Here is an 18,275-nt window from a genome sequence, read left to right on the forward strand (position 1 = left end):
TGGCTGCCTCCATGCCACACCCAAGATGGCCGCCCCATGTGACACAACCCAAGATGGCTGCCCCCGTGCCACACCCAAGATGGCCGCCCCATGTGACACAATCCAAGATGGCTGCCCCCGTTCCACACCCAAGATGGCCGCCCCATGTGACACAATCCAAGATGGCCACCCCATACCCTTCCCAAGATGGCTCCCACCAATCAGAGATGGCCACACCCATGTGATGCAATCCAAGATGGCTGCCCCCATGCCACACCCAAGATGGCCGCCCCATGTGACACAACCCAAGATGGCTGCCCCCGTGCCACACCCAAGATGGCCGCCCCATGTGACACAATCCAAGATGGCTGCCCCCGTGCCACACCCAAGATGGCCGCCCCTATGTGACACAACCCAAGATGGCTGCCCCCGTGCCACACCCAAGATGGCCACCCCTTTGTGACACAATCCAAGATGGCTGCCCCCGTGCCACACCCAAGATGGCCACCCCTTTGTGACACAATCCAAGATGGCCACCCCATACCCTTCCCAAGATGGCTCCCACCAATCAGAGATGGCCACACCCATGTGATGCAATCCAAGATGGCTACCCCCATGCCACACCCAAGATGGCCACCCCTATGTGACACAATCCAAGATGGCTGCCCCTGTGCCCCACCCAAGATGGCTGCCCCTATGTGACACAATCCAAGATGGCTGCCCTGTGCCACACCCAAGATGGCCGCCCCATGTGACACAATCCAAGATGGCTGCCCCCGTTCCACACCCAAGATGGCCGCCCCATGTGACACAATCCAAGATGGCCACCCCATACCCTTCCCAAGATGGCTCCCACCAATCAGAGATGGCCACACCCATGTGATGCAATCCAAGATGGCTGCCCCCATGCCACACCCAAGATGGCCGCCCCATGTGACACAACCCAAGATGGCTGCCCCCGTGCCACACCCAAGATGGCCGCCCCATGTGAATCAATCCAAGATGGCTGCCCCCATGCCACACCCAAGATGGCCGCCCCTATGTGACACAACCCAAGATGGCTGCCCCCGTGCCACACCCAAGATGGCCGCCCCTTTGTGACACAATCCAAGATGGGCGCCCTCATACACCAACCCAATATGGCTCCCACCAATCCAAGATGGCCGCCCCCACTGACACAATCCAAGATGGCCGCCCCTGTGCCCCTCCCACACAGAAAACACCACACACAAATTTCCCAAATTTCTCATTTATTGCCCCAAAACCCCCATTGGACGATGCCGGGTGGGCGTGGTCAGCAGCGGGCGGGGGGCGTGGCCTGCTCCTCCAGCATCGCTCTGGGATTGGTCAGCACCGAGCGGGGGGCGTGGCCTCATCCAGCAGCACCGTGCTGGGATTGGTCAGCACCAGGCGGGGGGCGTGGCCTCATCCAGCAGCACCGTGCTGGGATTGGTCAGCACCGGGCGGGGGGCGTGGCCTGCTCCTCCGGCATCGCGCTGGGATTGGTCAGCGCCAGGTGGGGCGGGGCCAGGGCGTGGCCCGGGGGGCGTTTCCCATTCACCACCAGCGAGAGGGGGGAGGGGACACGGAGAGAAACGAAGGAGAACGTCTGGAAAGGGGGGAGGGACCAGTAAGGACCAGTATAAACCAGTATAGACCAGTATAAACCAGTATGGACCAGTAAGGACCAGTATAAACCAGTATAAACCAGTATAAACCAGTATGGACCGGTAGAAACAGAAAAAAACTTTAAAAAATCCGATTTTTTGCCCATTTTGCAGCCATAAATTCCCCAAAAACCCTCCCAGTTCATCCCAATTCCCAGTATAAACCAGTATGGACCAGTTTGGGTGGAAAAAACCAGAAAAAATGCGAAAAAAATGGTAAAAAATAGTATAAGCCAATAAAAACCAGTATAAACCAGTATGGACCAGTTTGGGTGGAAAAAAAACAGAAAAAATGTGAAGAAAATGGTAAAATCCAGTATAAACCAATATGGACCAGTATGGACCAGTTTGGGTGGGAAAAAAACAGAAAAAATGTGAAAAAAAATGGTAAAAACCAGTATGGACCAGTATAAACCAGTATGGACCAGTTTGGGTGGAAAAAAACAGAAAAAATGTGAAAAAAAGGTAAAATCCAGTATAAACCAGTAAAAACCAGTATGGACCAGTTTTGGTAGAAAAAAAAAACCAGGAAAAACCAGAAAAAAGAGGAAAAATGGTAAAAAACAATAAAAACCAGTATGGACCAGTATAAACCGGTCCAAACCATTCCAAACCAGTATAAACCAGTACAAACCAGTACAAACCAGTCCAAACCAGTATAAACCAGTACAAACCAGTCCAAACCAGTATAAACCAGTACAAACCTGTCCCTGGTGCTGGTGCAGGTGCTGATTCAGCACAGGCTCGGCCACGCCCACCGCGTCCCCCACGGCCACGCCCCAATTGGGGGCGGAGTTATAAACGGTGATGGCGGCCACGGCCCCGCCCCCGTCCTGGAGACCGATCGTGCTGTGACGTCACAAGGGGGAGGAGTCAGTTAAAAAACCACACCCCCTATTGCGGCCCAGTTCATCCCAGTAACTCCCAGTTCATCCCAGTATAAACCGGTGACCCCCAATCCACTCCCAGTCCCTCCCAGTATAAACCAGTAACCCCCAAAGCCCTCCCAGTCCCTCCCAGTATAAACCAGTGACCCCCAAACCCCTCCCAGTCCCTCCCAGTATAAACCAGTGACCCCCAAACCCCTCCCAGTCCCTCCCAGTCCCTCCCAGTATAAACCAGTGACCCCCAAACCCCTCCCAGTCCCTCCCAGTCCCTCCCAGTATAAACCAGTGACCCCCAAACCCCTCCCAGTTCCCTCCCAGTTCCCTCCCAGTTCCCTCCCAGTCCAAACCAGTGTCACTCACTAGGGCACGCCCCCGGGCGGGGTCAGGCTGAACAGGGCCCGCCCCAGCACCACCCTGTGGGGGTTGGGCCCCGGTCGCAGCCCCGCGATGGGGGAGGGGCGCGGGCCCCCGGCCCCGCCCAGCGGGCCCAGCAGGGGGAGGGGCACCGGCCCGGCCACGCCCCTGCGGCGCTTCCCGCGCAGCTTCCCCTGGGGGCGGAGCTTTGTTAGGGACACGCCCACTGCTGGCCACGCCTCCCCCAGTCCCTCCCAGTCCCTCCCAGTTTATCCCAGTCCCCCCTACCCGAGTCTCCAGCAGCCGGCACAGGTCCCCCAGGTAGCCAATCAGCTGCTGGTGACGTCGCCGAGGCTCCTCCCACTGAGGGGCGAGGTCGGAGGCGCGGCTGAGCCCCTCCAGCGCCCCCTGGAACCGCTCCAGGTACTGCAGCAGCTGGGGAAGGGTTAAACTTGGTTAAACTGGTTTGTACTGGTTCGTACTGGGAGGGGATTGTTGCTCCAGCCCCGCCTCCTTGTGCCCCGCCCCTTTAGGCCCTTCCTCCTTTAGGCCCCGCCCCCTCTAGGCCCCGCCCCTCTCACCGTGGCGCGGTTCAGGTGCAGGTCGGGGTTGGCGGCGGCCGCGGGGTCCACGCGCTCCTGGAAAAGTGGGCGGGGCTCCAGTTAGACCGCACCCATTGTCAGACCACGCCCCCTGTGCGGCCCCGCCCCTTTCTCAGCACCTGTGCATAGGCCATGGGTGCTGCCCCACCCCCCTGGGTTAGCCACACCCCTGGGTTAGCCACGCCCCCGGGGTAGAACATGGCCCCATGGTTAGGCCCCGCCCCCTCACCCCCTATTAATGTAGTAATTATTTATTATTACAATTATCATTTATAATCATTATTATAATGAGTTTTTACTGCTATTAGGCCATGGGGGGTATTCCCAGCCTAGCCCCACCCCTGTTTAACCACACCCCCATTAGCCCCACCCCATTGTAACCCCACCCCCATAAGCCACGCCCCCCCAGGGACAGGCCCCGCCCCTTTCTCACCGCCTGGGCGTAGGCCGCGAGCGCCTGCCCCCATTGTAACCACACCCCGTTAGCCACGCCCCCAGGGACAGGCCCCGCCCCTTTCTCACCGCCTGGGCGTAGGCCGCGAGCTCCTGCCCCCATTGTAACCACACCCCGTTAGCCACGCCCTCCCAGGGACAGGCCCCGCCCCTTTCTCACCGCCTGGGCGTAGGCCGCGAGCGCGCGCCGGGCGCTGCCGGGGCTCTGCCCCCCCGCGAAGAACAGGGACACGTGGGCGTTACCCAGGACGTCTGGAATGGACAGGTGAGCACACCTGAGCACACCTGAGCACACCTGAGCACAGGTAACACACACCTGGGCACACCTGGGCACACCTGGGCACACCTGAGCACACCTGAGCACACCTGAGCACAGGTAACAAACACCTGGGCACACCTGAGCACACCTGGACACACCTGGGCACACCTTAAACACACCTGGGCACACCTGAGGGCACCTTAAACACACCTGAGGTACACCTGGGACATCTGAGGACAGCTAAACCACACCTGGATACACCTGGGCACAGGTAACACACACCTGAACCACACCTGGATACACCTGGGCACACCTGGGCACAGGTAACACACACCTAAACCACACCTGGGCACACCTGAGCCCCTCCCAGCCCTGTTTAACCCTTTTGAGGTCACACCTGGGCACACCTGAGCCTTTCCCACACCTGTTTAACCCTTTCCAGGTCACACCTGGGCACACCTGAGCCCCTCCCAGCCCCGTTTAACCCTTTACCTGCCCCCCAGGTGTACTCACACCACGATTGGCCGTCCCTCGGGTCACACCTGACCGCCGCCTCCGCCTGGGCCAGGCTCTCTCGCAAGGCCCCGCCCCCTGGGCCCGTCCCCGCCCCTCCGGAGCCTGGCCCCTCCCCCCGCGGGCCTGGCCCCGCCCCCTGGGCGCGCAGGGCCATGGAGAGGAGGCGCCGGGCCTCGGGGTCCTCCCCCTGGGGAAAAGGGGCGGGGTCAGGGGCGGGGCCAAGGGAGAGTGCACGCCCCCTTTCGGCCACGCCCCCTGCCAGACACGTAAACCAAAAACCACCCAAAAATACTCCCAAAATCACCCAAAAAACCAGCCCCAAAATCCACACAAAAACCGCAAAATATAACAAAAACCAACCCAAAAACCATTTAAAAACCACCCAAAAGAACACCTAAAATCCCCCCAAATGTCCCAGAAACCACCCAGCGACCCCAAAAACCTCCAAAACCGCCCAAGATCACCCAAAAACCCCCCAAGAAGTCCCCAAACCCCCTCCCGAAAGAACCACCTGAAAACCACCCTAAACCACCCCAAAACACACCGCAAAAAAAAAAAAAAAAAATTCCCCAAAATCCCGCCAAAACCCCTCCAGGCCCCGCCCCCTCCCCTTGGCCCCTCCCCCCTGGCCCCGCCCCCACCTGCTGCAGGGCCCCCCCGAAGGCCTCGCGGGCCCCCCTGAGGTCCCCCCGCCGCCATCTTTGCTCCCCCAGCTGCCTCCAGGCCACGCCCAGGGCGGGGTCCAGCTTCAGGGCGTGGCCGAGCGCCAGCTCTGCCCTGGCCCCGCCCACCTCGGGGGCCACGCCCAGCGCGCGCGCGCGAAGCACCAGCGCTCGGCCACGCCCCTCGGGGGATACTGTGGAGAAGGGGCGGGGTTAGGGGCGGGGCGTGAATGGCCGCGCCCCCAGCCACGCCCATGCCACGCCCCCACCGTGGATCTGCTCCATCAGCTTCAGGGTCCGCTCCATCTCCGCCACCAGCGGGTCCTGGGCGGGGTCGGGGGCGTGGCCATGGGTAGGGTCGTGGGTGGGGTCGTGGGCGGGGTCACGGGAGGGCAGTGAGTCCCGGAAGTGGTAGAGGTCTGTCACCAGGGCCTGGGGAGGGACAAGGGGCGGGACTTGGGTTAAAAATGAACCAAAATCAACCCGAAATTAGCTGAGAAATGACCCAAAATCAGCTCAGAAATGACCCAAAATCAACCAAAAATCAGCTCAAAAATTACCCAAAATCACCTTCAAAAATGACCCAGAATTAACCCAAAATCAGCTCAAAAATGACCCAAAATCAACTGGAAATGGAACCCAAAATCAGCTCCAAAATAAACTGAAATTACCTCAAAATAAAACCCAAAATGGACCCAAAAATAACCCCAAATCAACCAAAAATATAAACCAAAATCAGCTGACAAATAACCCAAAATCAGCCTACAATCAACTGGAAATATAACCTAAAATCCGCTCCAAAATAAGCTGAAATTACTGCAAAATATAACCCAAATGGTCCCAAAAACAACCCCAAATCAGCCCCAACATAACCCCAAAATAACCCAAAACCAACCCAAAATAAACCACAAAATAACCCGAAAAATCATCCAAATTCAGCACAAAATCAGCTCAAAAATTATCCAAAATCAGCTCAAAAATACCCTAAACCATGCCAAAATTTAAGCCAAAACCAGCTCCAAAATAACCTGAAATTACCCCAAATTATAACGTGAAATTGCCCCAAGAATAACCTAAAATCACCTCCAAAATAACCTGAAATTACCCCGAAATATAACCCAAAATCAACATCAAAATAACACACACTCAGCACAAAACATAACCCAAAATTACCCCCAAATTCAATCCAAAATCACCTCAAAAATAACACAAAATCAACTCAAAATCACCTCAAATCACCTCAGAAATAATACCCAAATAATTACCTGAAAATAACCCAAAATCAGCCCAAAAAACCCCCAGATTCAAACCTAAAATCACTCAAAATCACACCCGAAATCTGCTCAAAATCACTTTTAAAAATAAGCCCCAAAATCAATCCAAAATCAACTGAAAATAACCCAAAATAACGCAAGACATCCACAAAAAAATCCCCAAAACATCCCAAATACTCCCAAATCCCCCCAAACGTCGCAGCCGCCCCCGAGGGGTTTCTGAGGTGATTTTTGCGGGAATTTTGAGCCAGTTTGGGACAATTTCCCCTCACGAATCCTTTTCCCCCCCCTCACCCCTCAGAGCCCCCCGGGGCCCCTCAGGGCTCCCCTCGCCCCCCCCGGGGGTCCCTCCCCGGTACCCCTCGCCCCTCCCCCTGCCGCGGGTCCCTCCCCTCCCGCACCTCGAGCCGTTTCAGCGCCTCCTCATCGCCGCCATCTCCCCCGCCGCCGTCCGGGGCCGCCGCCGACTCCTCCTCGGGCGCCGCCATGACAGCGGCGCCACGCCCACTTCCGGCTTCTTCCTCCTTCTTTTTTCGGCCAGACGCGCTCCCATTGGCTGCGGCGCGGCCACTTCCGGCCTCTTCCTCCCGCCTTATTGGGCTTGCCGCACTCCCATTGGCTGCGGGCGCGGGCAGTTCCGGCCCCTTCCACCTATCCGCGCTCCCATTGGCTGCCGCCTCACGCTTTAAATGGCGGCCGGCCCCGCCCAAGTTGGGGGACGCCCATTCTCCTTATTAAGATTAGGTCACGCCCCCTCATTGCCATTTAAAGACAAACCTCGCCCTTAAAGGCGGGACTCTTCCTTTTAAGGTAAGACCCCGCCCCTCCGTCTTCCCGCCGCGCTTTGGCCCCGCCCCCTCGCGGCTCCCTCACGGTTGGAATCGGCACAAAAGTTTGCGTTTTTATTAAAAAAACATTTAAATAATTTTTAAATTTCATCTTTTAACTGCCAGAAAACTCAGTAAATTCCACGGTGAAGCAGGATTTATTCCAGCGTTTGATAAAATAAACACATAAATTAAAAAATTATATAATTTATATAAACACATAAATTAAACACATTAAAAACATCAAAACACCCGGAAAATAAAAACCGGAAAAATCGAATTTAAAGAGTTTAAAGTCCAGAACCTCGCTTAAAAAGGTGGAACTGAGGAAAACGAAAAATAAAAATAGAAAATAAAGGGATAAAATCGGATATCTTGGTGTTTTCTCGGCGCGGACAGGTAATAATGGGCGAAAAAGGCAAAAAAAAATTAAAATCGATAAAAAGAAATAATCAGGAGGTAATCCTCGAGCAAAAGGTTTTATAGTTTTTTATTTTAATGCGTTTTATGTTTGGGTAATATTAAAAGAGAGGGAGAACACGTAGTGGGGGGGGCAAATCCTGAGGGTGCAAATCTGAGGCAAAAGCGCCTCAAATCGGGCAAAAACCTTCCAGAAACTCCTTTAAAAAATCGAACTACTAATTTAAAATGCAAAAATAGTTCCTTGAAGGGGAAATTATTTTTAAAAATGCAAATTAATGGTTTAAAACTGTACTTTTATAGCGCCGAGATCATCGGAGCGCGGTTTCCGGGCAGCGACTCATTCCTGAGGGGAAAAATTATCCCAACAAGCGTAAAAAAGCTAAAAAATTCCACCGAAATGCACAAATCAATGAAAAATCGTTAAACCGGCCTTAAAAATAGGTATTAAAGTACAAGAAATTGGGTCTGCAGGGGAGGATGGGGGGACACGTGGTGGCGGGGGAAAAACGTGAGAGGAAACTAATTGTGAACCTTCCGTTAAGCAAAAAAAACTTTAAAAAACGCCTAAAATCTTAACAAAAACCTCACAAAATCACCAAAAATAAAAGTAATAAAAAAAAAAAAAAAAAAAACAAAAGAAGAAAAAAACAAAAATGGAAAGTTATACAGCGGAGATCCTCCAGAATGCGCTTCCCGCCGGCGGCTCCGCCTGAGGGGAGAGAAGCGGAGTCAGAGCGGGACGGAACTGGGACCGCCGGATTACAATTAATCCCTTCCAAATTAATCCCTCCCCAATTAATTAATCCCTAGCAGCCCCCCGGAGCGTTTGTGCGGCCCCCCAAATGCCGGCGGAGCCCCGGAGCGTTCCCTGCTCTGCCCCGCCGGGTGAAGAAGGAGCCGCCGCTGCTCTGCGACGCCGCTAAAACCCCGAGCGCCCGCGGCTGGCGGCGACGGGGGGAACGCGGGTCGGGATCGCGATCGTGCGCCATGTCGCGATAGGAACACGCACATAGACAGACAGACAGACAGACAGACAGACATAGCTCCATTCCCTCACAGCCGCCATTTTCCCACCTATTCCTTACCCTTGCGCTCCCCTCGCCGGCCCCTCACGGACTGAGCCGCTCTCGCCTTCGCCCCCCTGGCCCCTCAGCAAAGCCACGCCCCCTGACGCTCCTATTGGCTGGTCGTTCGCCCCTATCCAATCCGATTGGCCACTAGGCAGGAGAGGGCTGAGGTTATGCAACTGACTCATGATTGATACAAGGGCGTGGTGTGCGGCAATTGATTGACAGGTAAGGTATTATAGAACCCACCGCAAGGGGCGTGGCCTGCGGCTCTTGATTGACAGATTAGGCAGTCATGTAAGCCAATGTAAAGGGCGTGCCTTTTAGCTGTTGATTGACAGATAATGCAATATTGTAACCCAATGTAAGAGGCGTGGCTTGCAGCTGTTGATTGACAGCTAAGGTACTCATGTAACCTAATGCAAGGGGCGTGGCTTGTACCTGTTGATTGTCAGATAAAGTATTAATGTAACCCAATGCAAGGGGCGTGGCTTGCAGCTGATTGACAGCAATAGGGCAGGGTTCCACCAGTGATTGGCAAGAAATGAAAGAAGATGATTGGTCCTCTCCAAATGGGCGGGGTCACCAACTCAATGACATCATCCACATAGAAAGAGGCGTGGTCAGAAGATGGAGTGGGTGGGGAATATTTTATTAAGTGGGCGTGGCCGGTTTGGTTGTGGCCACCTCAATCCCGCCAGGTCACCTCCACCTCGTCCGTCCGGTACCTGCCACAGCCAGAGGTCAAAGGTCAGAGCCCTGGCAATCCCCACCCAGCCCCACCCACCCGGCCACACCCCCTGACCTCTGCGTGATCCCTGATTGGCTGAGCTCTGTCACTTGCCCCACCCTCAGCATCTCGCAGCCGGCCTGGGCGATCATGGCGCCATTGTCGATGCAGTACCTGTGGGGTCAAAGGTCACAGGTGTGCCATGCCCCCTCCCTAGGCAGGCCACGCCCCCCCAAGAGGAAGGCCACGCCCTCACCTGTCATCGACGGGGCAGAGCTCCGCCCCCCGGGCCCTGCACATGCTCTGTAGCATCTCCTGCAGCCGGTGGTTACCTGCGCACAGGTGGGCGTTACCTGGGCGTTGCCTGCCCTTGGCTCCGCCCCCGCATGCAAATGGAGGTCACGCCCCTCTTTATGCAGAGCTGGGCCTCGCCCATTCGGCCGTGACTAATTTTGGATGGCCACGCCCCCTCCCGTGTGACCCCGCCCACCTTCACGTGTGACCACGCCCACCCTAAGTGAAGCCACGCCCATCTCCAAGGAAGACCATGCCCGCAGGTGTGGCCAGACCCATTGACAGGTGTGACCACGCCCAGCCCAGGGGTGACCGCATCCTCCCAGGTGTGACCCCGCCCAGCCCAGGTGTGACCCCGCCCACGGCAGGTGTGGCCCCGCCCACTCACAGGCCACGCCCCCCACGAGCAGCAGGTGCCGGGCCCGGGTCAGCGCCAGCGCCCGCTCAGTGACCTCGGCCAGCATGGCGAACGCCGTCTCCTGGGACACAGAAACGGCAGAAAAATGACCCAACAAAGTCACCAAAATGGCCCCAAATTGTCCCAAAATGGTCCCAAATATGTCCCCAAATATAGCCCAAAAACTTCCCAAAAATGTCCCAAAAACGGCCCAGAAACATCCTAAAAATGGCCTCAAAAAGGGCCCAAATATCACCCGAAAAATAGCCTCCAAATGGCCCAAATTTATCCCAAAAATGTCCCAAAACTGCCGAAAAACATCCCAAAAATGTCCTAAAATTGGCCTGCAAAGGTCCTAAAAACCTGCACAAAAAACGCCCTAAAATGTTCCCAAAAATGGCCAAAAAGCCACCCCAAAAATGTCCTAAAAATGGCCCCTAAACATGGCCAAAATATCACCCAAAAATGGCCCCAAAATGGCCCAAAATTATCCCAAGAATGTTGGGAAAATGGCCCAAAAACGGCCCAAAAACCTGCACAAAAATTGTCCCCAAAATGTCCCATAACCACCCCAAAAATGCCCCAAAACCACCCCAAAAATGGCCCAAAAATTCCCCAAATCTGTCCTGAAAATGGCTTCAAAAATGTCCCAAAAATGGCCTAAAAACCACCCCAAAAACGTCCCCAAAATGTCCCAAAATCGCACCCAAAATTAACTCCCCCAGCCCCATTAATTAACCCAGACCCTCATTAATTACCCGAATTAATTAACGCCCCCCAATCCCATTTTCAAACCCCAATTAAGCGCCCCAAACTGCAATTAATTGATCCCAAACCCCAATTAATTAATCCCAAACCCCAACTGACTAATACGGGACCTCATTAATTAACCCAACCTCGTTAATTATCCTAATTAATAACCCCAATTAATTACCCCTAATTACCTGCAGGGAGAAGCAGAGATCCTCCGGCGTCGCCTCCCCCGACTCCAGCAGCTTTGGGGTCACGGCCTGCGGGGAAAAAACCCCAATTTTGGGGCAATTTTGGGAATTTTTGGGTCCTCAGGTGGATTTTGGGGTCAGATTTGGGGATTTTTAAGTGAATTTTGGGGTCAGTTTTGGGGTTTTTGGGTCAGTTTTGGGATTTTGGCGTCCTCAGGTGGATTTTGGGGTCAGATTTAGAGATTTTGGGGTCAGTTCTGGGGATTTTGGGGTCTCCAGGTGGATTTTGGGATCTCCAGGTGAACTTTGGGGTCAATCCCAGAGATTTTGGGGTCAGATTTGGGATTTTGGCGTTAATCCCAGAGATTTTGGGGACCCCCAGGTGGATTTTGCAGTCTCCAGGTGGATTTTGGGGTCAGTTTTAAGGTTTTAGGGTTTGGGGATGTTTAGAGGTCAGTTCTGGGGTGAATTTTGGGGTTTTGGGGTCAGTTTTGGGGTCAGTTTTAAGGTTTTATGGTTTGGGATGTTTTGGGTTCGGTTTTGGGATGAGATTTGGGGTTTTGGGGTCAGTTTTGGGCCAGTTTGGGGTCAGTTTGAGGTTCTGGGGTGCCCCCGGTGTTTTGGGGTGAATTTGGGAGTTTTTGGTACCTGCAGGTGGGAGAGCAGCCCCGAGAAGGAGACGTCGAGGCCTTTGACCACGTAGGGCAGCGGCAGCAGGCGGCGACCCCTGGATTGGGGGAAAATCCCGGGATTTTGGGTCAGTTCAGGGGTTTGGGGGAAAATCCAGGGATTTTGGGACCACTTTTAGGGTAAAATCTTGGGATTTTGGGGTCACTTTTGGCGTAATTTCAGGAGGTTTTAGAGTCAGTTTTGGGGTCACTTTTGGGGTCATTTCAGGGGATTTTGAGCTCAGTTTTGGGGTCACTTTTAGGGAAATTTGGGGTCACTTCTGGGGTAATTTCAGGGGATTTTGGGGGTCACATTTGGGGTGATTTCAAGACATTTTTGGGGTCAGTCTAAGGCTCAGTTTTGGGGCAATTTCAGGGGATTTTGGGGTCAGTTTTGGGGTGATTTCAGGAGGTTTTCAGGGTCACTTTTGGGGTCATTTTAGGGGAATATTTGGGTCAGTTTTGGGCTCCATTTTGGGGTAATTTCATGAGGTTTTGGGCTCAGTTTTGGGGTCACTTTTGGGGTCATTTCAGGGCGTTTTAACCTCATTTTTGGGGTGATTTCAGGTGATTTTGGCTCACCTCTTGGCCAGCTGCTCCACGTTGTAGCCGGGGCTGGGGGCATTTGGGATCTGCGGGAAAAGGGGCGGGGTCAGCTCTGGGGGCGGGGTCCGTTCCGGGGGCGGGGTCAGTCCGGGGTGTGGCCGGTGGGCGTGTCCCGGTGGGCGTGTCCCGGTGGGCGTGTCCCACCTGCAGCAGCCGGGCCAATCGGTCGATGCAGTTGCCCACGGCCACGTCCAGGGTCTCGCCCAGGATCCGGTACCGGCGCCGCGCGTACGCGATCACCTGCGGGGCGGGCAGGGGGCGTGGCTATCGCGATAGGGGCTGGGCCCCGCCTCTGCCGTCGCGATATCCCACGACGGCAGCCACCTCCTGACACTCCCATCACGCGATATCTCGCGATATCGGCCATTTCCTGACAGGCCTGTCACGACATCTCGCGATATTGGACATTTCCTCCATCTGCCATCACGGTATTGGCCGTTTCCTCCCACCCCCATCGCGATACGGGCCATTTCCTCACACCTCTGTCGCGATATCCTGCGATATCGGCCATTTTCTCCATCTCCCATTGCCATATTGGCTATTCCCTCCCTCTCCCATCACGATACCGCCCATTTCCTCACGCTCCTGTCATGATATCTCACGATAGCAGCTATTTCCTCACATCCCCATCACGATACTGGCCATTCCCTCCCTCCCCCCTCGCGATATCCCGCGATACCGGCCGCCCCCTATCGCCCCCTATCGCCCCCTATCGCGGCACCTGGGTGTTGCCGCCGCTGACGTAGAGCACGAGCGGGTCGGGGGCGAGGCCGATGGCGCGGCCCATCTCGATGTGGCCCAGGCAGTGATTGACGGCCAGCAGGGGCCGCCCCCAGAGCTGCGACAGCGTCCGGGCCACGGCCGCCACCACCGCCAGCGGGGAGCCCATGCCCGGGCCTGGGCCGGGATAAAGGAGTAAATAAATAAATAATAAATAAATAAGTAAATAAACCCCCCCGGAGGGTGATGGGAGCGGCCAAAACTACCCAAAAACCCCCAAAAACCCCCCAGGAATGGGATTGTCCAACCTCCCCCCCCGCCATGGGGGAGTGGGAGGGTCCGTAATAACCCACAAACCCCAAAATCCCCCCCCCCGGGGTGAATGGGATCGTCCAATCCCCCCCTCCCGGGGTGCATGGAATTGTCCAAAGCCCCCCACAAACCCCAATGTGAACCCCAAAAAAGAAATTTATGAGATCTGTAGGGAATCTATGGGATCTGTACAGGATCTATGGGGGATCTATGGGGGATTTATGGGGTCCCGGTTCGGTTCCGTTACCGGTCCCGGTACCTTTAGTGAAGGCCACCCCGTCCAGCTCCCGGGGCTGTGTGGGGCCTGTGGGGCCTATAAGGGATCTATAAGACCTATAACGGATCTATGGAGTCTGTGGGGTTTATAACCGATTTATGGGGCCCCGGTTCGGTCCCGTTACCGTTCCTGGTCCCATACCCTTGGTGAAGGCCACCCCGTCCAGGTCGCGGGGCTCCAGCCCCGCCTCGCTCAGCGCGGCCCGCACCAGCCCCAGCACCACGGCCCGGTGGTGCCGCCCGGTGGGCCCGGGGGCGAACCCTGCGGAAAGACCGGCATTAGAACCGGGAAACTGCACCGGGACCGGAAGCGGGGCGGGAAAAAGGGGAAGTGACGTCACCGTGTCCCGGCGGCGTGACGTATGTGGCTCGGCGGTTGCTGAGGACGGCGCCGTCGCGCACCACTCCTGCCCCCACCTTGTTGGCGGAGCCCTCCAGGCCCAGCACGGTCGGCATGACGTCACGCCCGCTGTGTGCCGCCGCCGCTGTGACGTCACGCCGCCGCTCCGCCGGTTCTCCGCCTCACGGTGCTTCTCCCGCCGCTCCGCTACGTCACTTCCGTTTCCCGCCTCAATTCTCTCCCAGCCTCAGGAGCGTTTCCGGTTCCGGCCACGCCCCCCATTGACCATCGCTTCCCCCGCGCGCGGAGCCGCCGCTCCCGCCGCCGCCGCTGATTGGTCCCGCGCGCTGAGGCACGGCGGGCTCTGATTGGTCCCGCGCGCTCAGGCACGGCGCGCTCTGATTGGTCCCCCGCGCTGAGGCACGGCGGGCGCTGATTGGCCCCGTGCGCTGAGGTACGGCGGTCGCTGATTGGTCGCTCCGAAGGGCTGAGTCACGGCGCGCTCTGATTGGTCCGACGGGTGAGGCACGGCGTGCTCTGATTAGGTGAGGGAGGGACCGAAAAGGAAGGGGCGGGTTTAACGGGGAGAGCGGCGGGCGGTTATTGATCACAGAGGGAGATGATTGACAGACGGTGGAGGGCGGGTTGGGCCCGGTTCGCGGCCGATCGCTCCCGGTTCGGGCCCGGTTCCGCCCCCAAGGCCGCACGTGGCGGCGGCGGGCGCTGATTGGCTGCCGCGGCGTGAGGGGAGGCGCGCTCTGATTGGCTGCGCTGTGAGGGGAGGCGGGTGTTAAAGCTACGGCGCGCTCTGATTGACCGGGCTGCGTCGTGGAGGCGGGGCTTAAACCCCCGGCACGCTCTGATTGGCTCGCGCTGACGGTGTCCTTCTCTCTCCCCGGTGCAGGGGCGGACTTAAAGGCCGAGGGGGCGTGTCCATCGGCGGAAGGGGCGGGGTCAGCGCCATGCCGAAGCGCGGGAAGAAGAAGGAGGAGAACGGGAGCGGGGACGAGGCCGGTGAGTGACCAGTATAGACCAGTATGGACCAGTATAAACCAGTACTAACCTTTTGCCCCTCCCCCTTCAGGCCCCGCCCCCGCCAAGGCCCCCAAGGCGTCCCCGGCCCCGCTTTACGAGGACCCGCCCACCCGCGAGACCACGCCCGATGGGCGGCGCTGGACGCTGAAAGTGACGACATGGAACGTGGATGGGCTGAGGGCGTGGCTGAAAAAGGGCGGCGCCAAGGTAAGGGGCGGGGCTTGTGGGCATGAGGGAGGGGCTTTTGAGGATGGGGAAGGGCTTGTGCTGGTGGGAGAAGCCAACCACAAGTTTTGGAGGGAAATTTTTCATTTTGATTTTAGACATTTTTTCATCATTTTCGGGTGATTTGCGGGGATTTTTTTTTCCATTCTTGGGTGATTTTGGAAGATTTTTAACCGGTTTTGGGGGGTTTTGCCCCCCAGTAGGTGTAAAAGGAGTTTTTGCTACTTTGGATTAATTTTGGTGAGAGTTCAACTGTTTTTGGGCCATTTTTCACTGTTTTTTACTGGGGTTTTCACCACTTTTGTTTATTTCAGAATAGATTCTCACCATTTCTGTGCGTCTTTTCCCCCCAGTGGGTGCAGGAGGAATTTCTTCCACTCTGGGTTAATTTTGGGGTTATTTCGTTGGGGTTTTTCACCGTTTCTGGCTGGTTTTTTCACCGCATTTTCACCATTTTTGGTAAGGTTTTTTTTTACCATTATTGTGTATTTTCAGATAGAATTTAACTATTTCTGGGTGTTTATTCCCCAGTGGGCGCAGGAGGACGCCCCAGACGTGCTCTGCCTGCAGGAATTGTTTTTTACCGTTTCTTGGTTAATTTTGGGCCGTTTTTCGCCATATTTTCGCCGTTTTCGCTGGGGTTTTTTCCCGTTTTTTGGTATTTTCTTACAGATTTTACCATTTTTGTGTGTTTTTCTCCCCCCCAGTGGGTGCAGGAGGAGGCTCCGGACGTGCTGTGCCTGCAGGAGACCAAGTGCGCGGCCTCGGCGGTGCCGGCCGAGCTGCGGGAGCTGCCGGGGCTGCCCCACCAGTTCTGGAGCAGCGCCAAGGACCGGCCGGGCTACAGCGGCGTGGGGCTGCTGGCCAGGACAGAGCCGCTGGACGTCACCTACGGCATCGGTGAGCGCCACAGAAACGGCCAAAACCGCCCCAAAACTGCCAAGGAAGTGTCCTGGAAACCACACCGAAAACGGCCCCAAAATCGCCCCAAAACTGACACGGAAGTGTCATGAAAACCACACAGAAAACTGCCCCAAAACTGTCCCAAAAACTGTCCCGAAACTGCCCCGAAATCACCCCAAAAGTGCCTCAAGAACCGCCCCAAAAACTGCCCTGGAACCATCCTGAAAACCACCACAAAACTGTCCCAAAACTGCCCCAAAATCACCCCAAAACTGCCTCAAGAACGGCCCCAGAATCGCCCCAAAACTGCCCCGGAAACGTCCTGAAAACCACACAGAAAAGTGCCCCAAAACTGTCCTGAAACTGCCCCGAAATCACCCCAAAACTGCCTCAAAAACAGACCTGAAATCGCCCCAAAACCACTCCAAACATCCCCAGAATCAGCCTCCCAGTCCCTCCCAGTCCCTCCCAGTCCCTCCCAATCCCCTCCCAGTCCATCCCAGTCCCTCCCAGTCCCTCCCAGTCATTCCCAGTCCCTCCCAATCCCCTCCCAGTCCATCCCAGTCCCTCCCAGTCCCTCCCAATCCCCTCCCAGTCCATCCCAGTCCCTCCCAGTCCCTCCCAGTCATTCCCAGTCCCTCCCAATCCCCTCCCAGTCCATCCCAGTCCCTCCCAGTCCCTCCCAGTCATTCCCAGTCCCTCCCAATCCCCTCCCAGTCCATCCCAGTCCCTCCCAGTCCCTCCCAGTCATTCCCAGTCCCTCCCAATCCATTCTTTCCCCCTCCAGGTGACCCCGAGCACGACGTGGACGGCCGCGTGCTGATGGCCGAGTTCCCCTCCCAATCCACTCCAATCCCATCCCAGTCCCTCCCAGTCCCTTCCAATCCACTCCAACTCTCTCCCAGTCCCTCCCAATCCCCTCCCAGTCCCTCCCAGTCCCCTCCCAATCCCTCCCAGTCCCTCCCAGTCATTCCCAGTCCCCTCCAATCCCCTCTAATCCCCTCCCAATCTATTCCATGTCCCCCTCCAGGTGACCCCGAGCACGACGTGGACGGCGCAGTTCCCATCCCAGTCCATCCCAGTCCCTCCCAGTCATTCCCAATCCCCTCCCAGTCATCCCCAGTCCTTCCCAGTCCCTCCCAGTCCCTCCCAGTCATTCCCAATATATTCCATGTCTCCCTCCAGGTGACCCGGAGCACGATGTGGACGGCCGCGTGCTGACGGCCGAGTTCCCCTCCCAATCCCCTCCAATCCCATCCCAGTCCCTCCCAGTCCCTCCCAGTCATTCCCATTCCATTCTGTCCCATCCAGGTGACCCTGAGCACGACGTGGACGGCCGCGTGCTGACGGCCGAGTTCCCCTCGCTCTTCGTGGTCTGCGCCTACGTGCCCAACGCCGGGCGGGGCCTGGTGCGCCTGGAGCCGCGGCTGCGCTTCGACGCCGCCTTCCTGCAGTTCCTGCGCCGCCTGGACGCCCGCAAGCCCGTGCTGCTCTGCGGCGACCTCAACGTGGCGCACGCCGAGATCGACCTGTGCCACCCGCGCGCCAACCGCGCCAGCGCCGGCTTCACGCCGCAGGAGCGCGAGGGCTTCTCGCGGCTGCTGGGCGCCGGCTTCGCCGACTCCTTCCGGCACCTGTACCCCGAGGCCAGGGGCGCCTTCACCTTCTGGACGTACCTGGGCGGGGCGCGGGCGCGGAACGTGGGCTGGCGGCTGGACTACGCCGTGGTGTCGCGGCGCCTGCTGGGGGCGCTGTGCGACTGCAAGATCCGCAGCGCCGCGCAGGGCAGCGACCACTGCCCCGTCACCGCCCTGCTGGCGCTATGAGGGGGGAAACGGGGCGGGAGGGGGTGAAATTG

At 56.8% G+C, this 18,275-nt stretch overlaps 3 protein-coding genes across 4 annotated transcripts; 1 reads left to right on the forward strand and 2 right to left on the reverse strand.

Moving 5' to 3' along the window:
• Positions 1–1,212: 1,212 nt before the first annotated feature.
• Positions 1,213–7,386, reverse strand: TTC5 (tetratricopeptide repeat domain 5). 2 transcript variants are annotated; one of them, XM_071420255.1, is made up of 11 exons: positions 7,055–7,386; positions 5,649–5,811; positions 5,359–5,573; positions 4,715–4,904; positions 4,103–4,194; positions 3,469–3,525; positions 3,176–3,322; positions 2,894–3,081; positions 2,351–2,495; positions 1,457–1,588; positions 1,213–1,297 (listed from the first exon to the last, which is right to left on the reverse strand). In XM_071420255.1, the coding sequence occupies exons 1-11, from the start codon at positions 7,139–7,141 to the stop codon at positions 1,274–1,276; spliced, it is 1,440 nt and encodes a 479-aa protein (XP_071276356.1). In that variant the 5' UTR covers positions 7,142–7,386; the 3' UTR covers positions 1,213–1,273. The 2 variants fall into 2 exon arrangements, with proteins under 2 accessions (XP_071276356.1, XP_071276355.1); XM_071420254.1 differs by having other exon boundaries at positions 1,213–1,588.
• Positions 7,387–9,601: 2,215 nt separating this feature from the next.
• OSGEP (O-sialoglycoprotein endopeptidase) lies at positions 9,602–14,781 on the reverse strand. The gene is made up of 11 exons (XM_071420257.1): positions 14,256–14,781; positions 14,057–14,176; positions 13,328–13,503; positions 12,751–12,846; positions 12,583–12,632; positions 11,981–12,059; positions 11,336–11,401; positions 10,383–10,473; positions 9,957–10,032; positions 9,776–9,874; positions 9,602–9,698 (listed from the first exon to the last, which is right to left on the reverse strand). The coding sequence occupies exons 1-11, from the start codon at positions 14,368–14,370 to the stop codon at positions 9,659–9,661; spliced, it is 1,008 nt and encodes a 335-aa protein (XP_071276358.1). The 5' UTR covers positions 14,371–14,781; the 3' UTR covers positions 9,602–9,658.
• A 91-nt stretch (positions 14,782–14,872) lies between these two features.
• APEX1 (apurinic/apyrimidinic endodeoxyribonuclease 1) lies at positions 14,873–18,267 on the forward strand. The gene is made up of 4 exons (XM_071420266.1): positions 14,873–15,268; positions 15,339–15,496; positions 16,222–16,414; positions 17,729–18,267. The coding sequence occupies exons 1-4, from the start codon at positions 15,217–15,219 to the stop codon at positions 18,241–18,243; spliced, it is 918 nt and encodes a 305-aa protein (XP_071276367.1). The 5' UTR covers positions 14,873–15,216; the 3' UTR covers positions 18,244–18,267.
• Positions 18,268–18,275: the final 8 nt, after the last annotated feature.

This window comes from Agelaius tricolor, unplaced genomic scaffold (genome assembly GCF_023055355.1).
Source record: "Agelaius tricolor isolate 1412-34295 unplaced genomic scaffold, bAgeTri1.0.p SCAF_131, whole genome shotgun sequence".
NCBI lineage: Eukaryota > Metazoa > Chordata > Aves > Passeriformes > Icteridae > Agelaius > Agelaius tricolor.

What these genes read in the sequence shown, in the direction of transcription:
- OSGEP (XM_071420257.1), bottom strand. Translation starts at nt 14,370, where the DNA reads ATGCCGACCGTGCTGGGCCTGGAGGGCTCCGCCAACAAGGTGGGGGCA. An exon ending in CGGGGTGGCCTTCACCAAGG is followed by an intron (nt 13,504 to 14,056) that starts GTATGGGACCAG and finishes ATCCCGGCCCAG; the next exon opens with GCCCGGGCATGGGCTCCCCG. An exon ending in CTCTGCCCCGTCGATGACAG is followed by an intron (nt 9,875 to 9,956) that starts GTGAGGGCGTGG and finishes TTGACCCCACAG; the next exon opens with GTACTGCATCGACAATGGCG.
- TTC5 (XM_071420255.1), bottom strand. Translation starts at nt 7,141, where the DNA reads ATGGCGGCGCCCGAGGAGGAGTCGGCGGCGGCCCCGGACGGCGGCGGG. An exon ending in AGGCGCTGAAACGGCTCGAG is followed by an intron (nt 5,812 to 7,054) that starts GTGCGGGAGGGG and finishes GTCCCTCCCCAG; the next exon opens with GCCCTGGTGACAGACCTCTA. An exon ending in GCCGGCTGCTGGAGACTCGG is followed by an intron (nt 3,082 to 3,175) that starts GTAGGGGGGACT and finishes CTCCGCCCCCAG; the next exon opens with GGGAAGCTGCGCGGGAAGCG.
- APEX1 (XM_071420266.1), top strand. Translation starts at nt 15,217, where the DNA reads ATGCCGAAGCGCGGGAAGAAGAAGGAGGAGAACGGGAGCGGGGACGAG. An exon ending in CGGGAGCGGGGACGAGGCCG is followed by an intron (nt 15,269 to 15,338) that starts GTGAGTGACCAG and finishes CTCCCCCTTCAG; the next exon opens with GCCCCGCCCCCGCCAAGGCC. An exon ending in TGAAAAAGGGCGGCGCCAAG is followed by an intron (nt 15,497 to 16,221) that starts GTAAGGGGCGGG and finishes TCTCCCCCCCAG; the next exon opens with TGGGTGCAGGAGGAGGCTCC.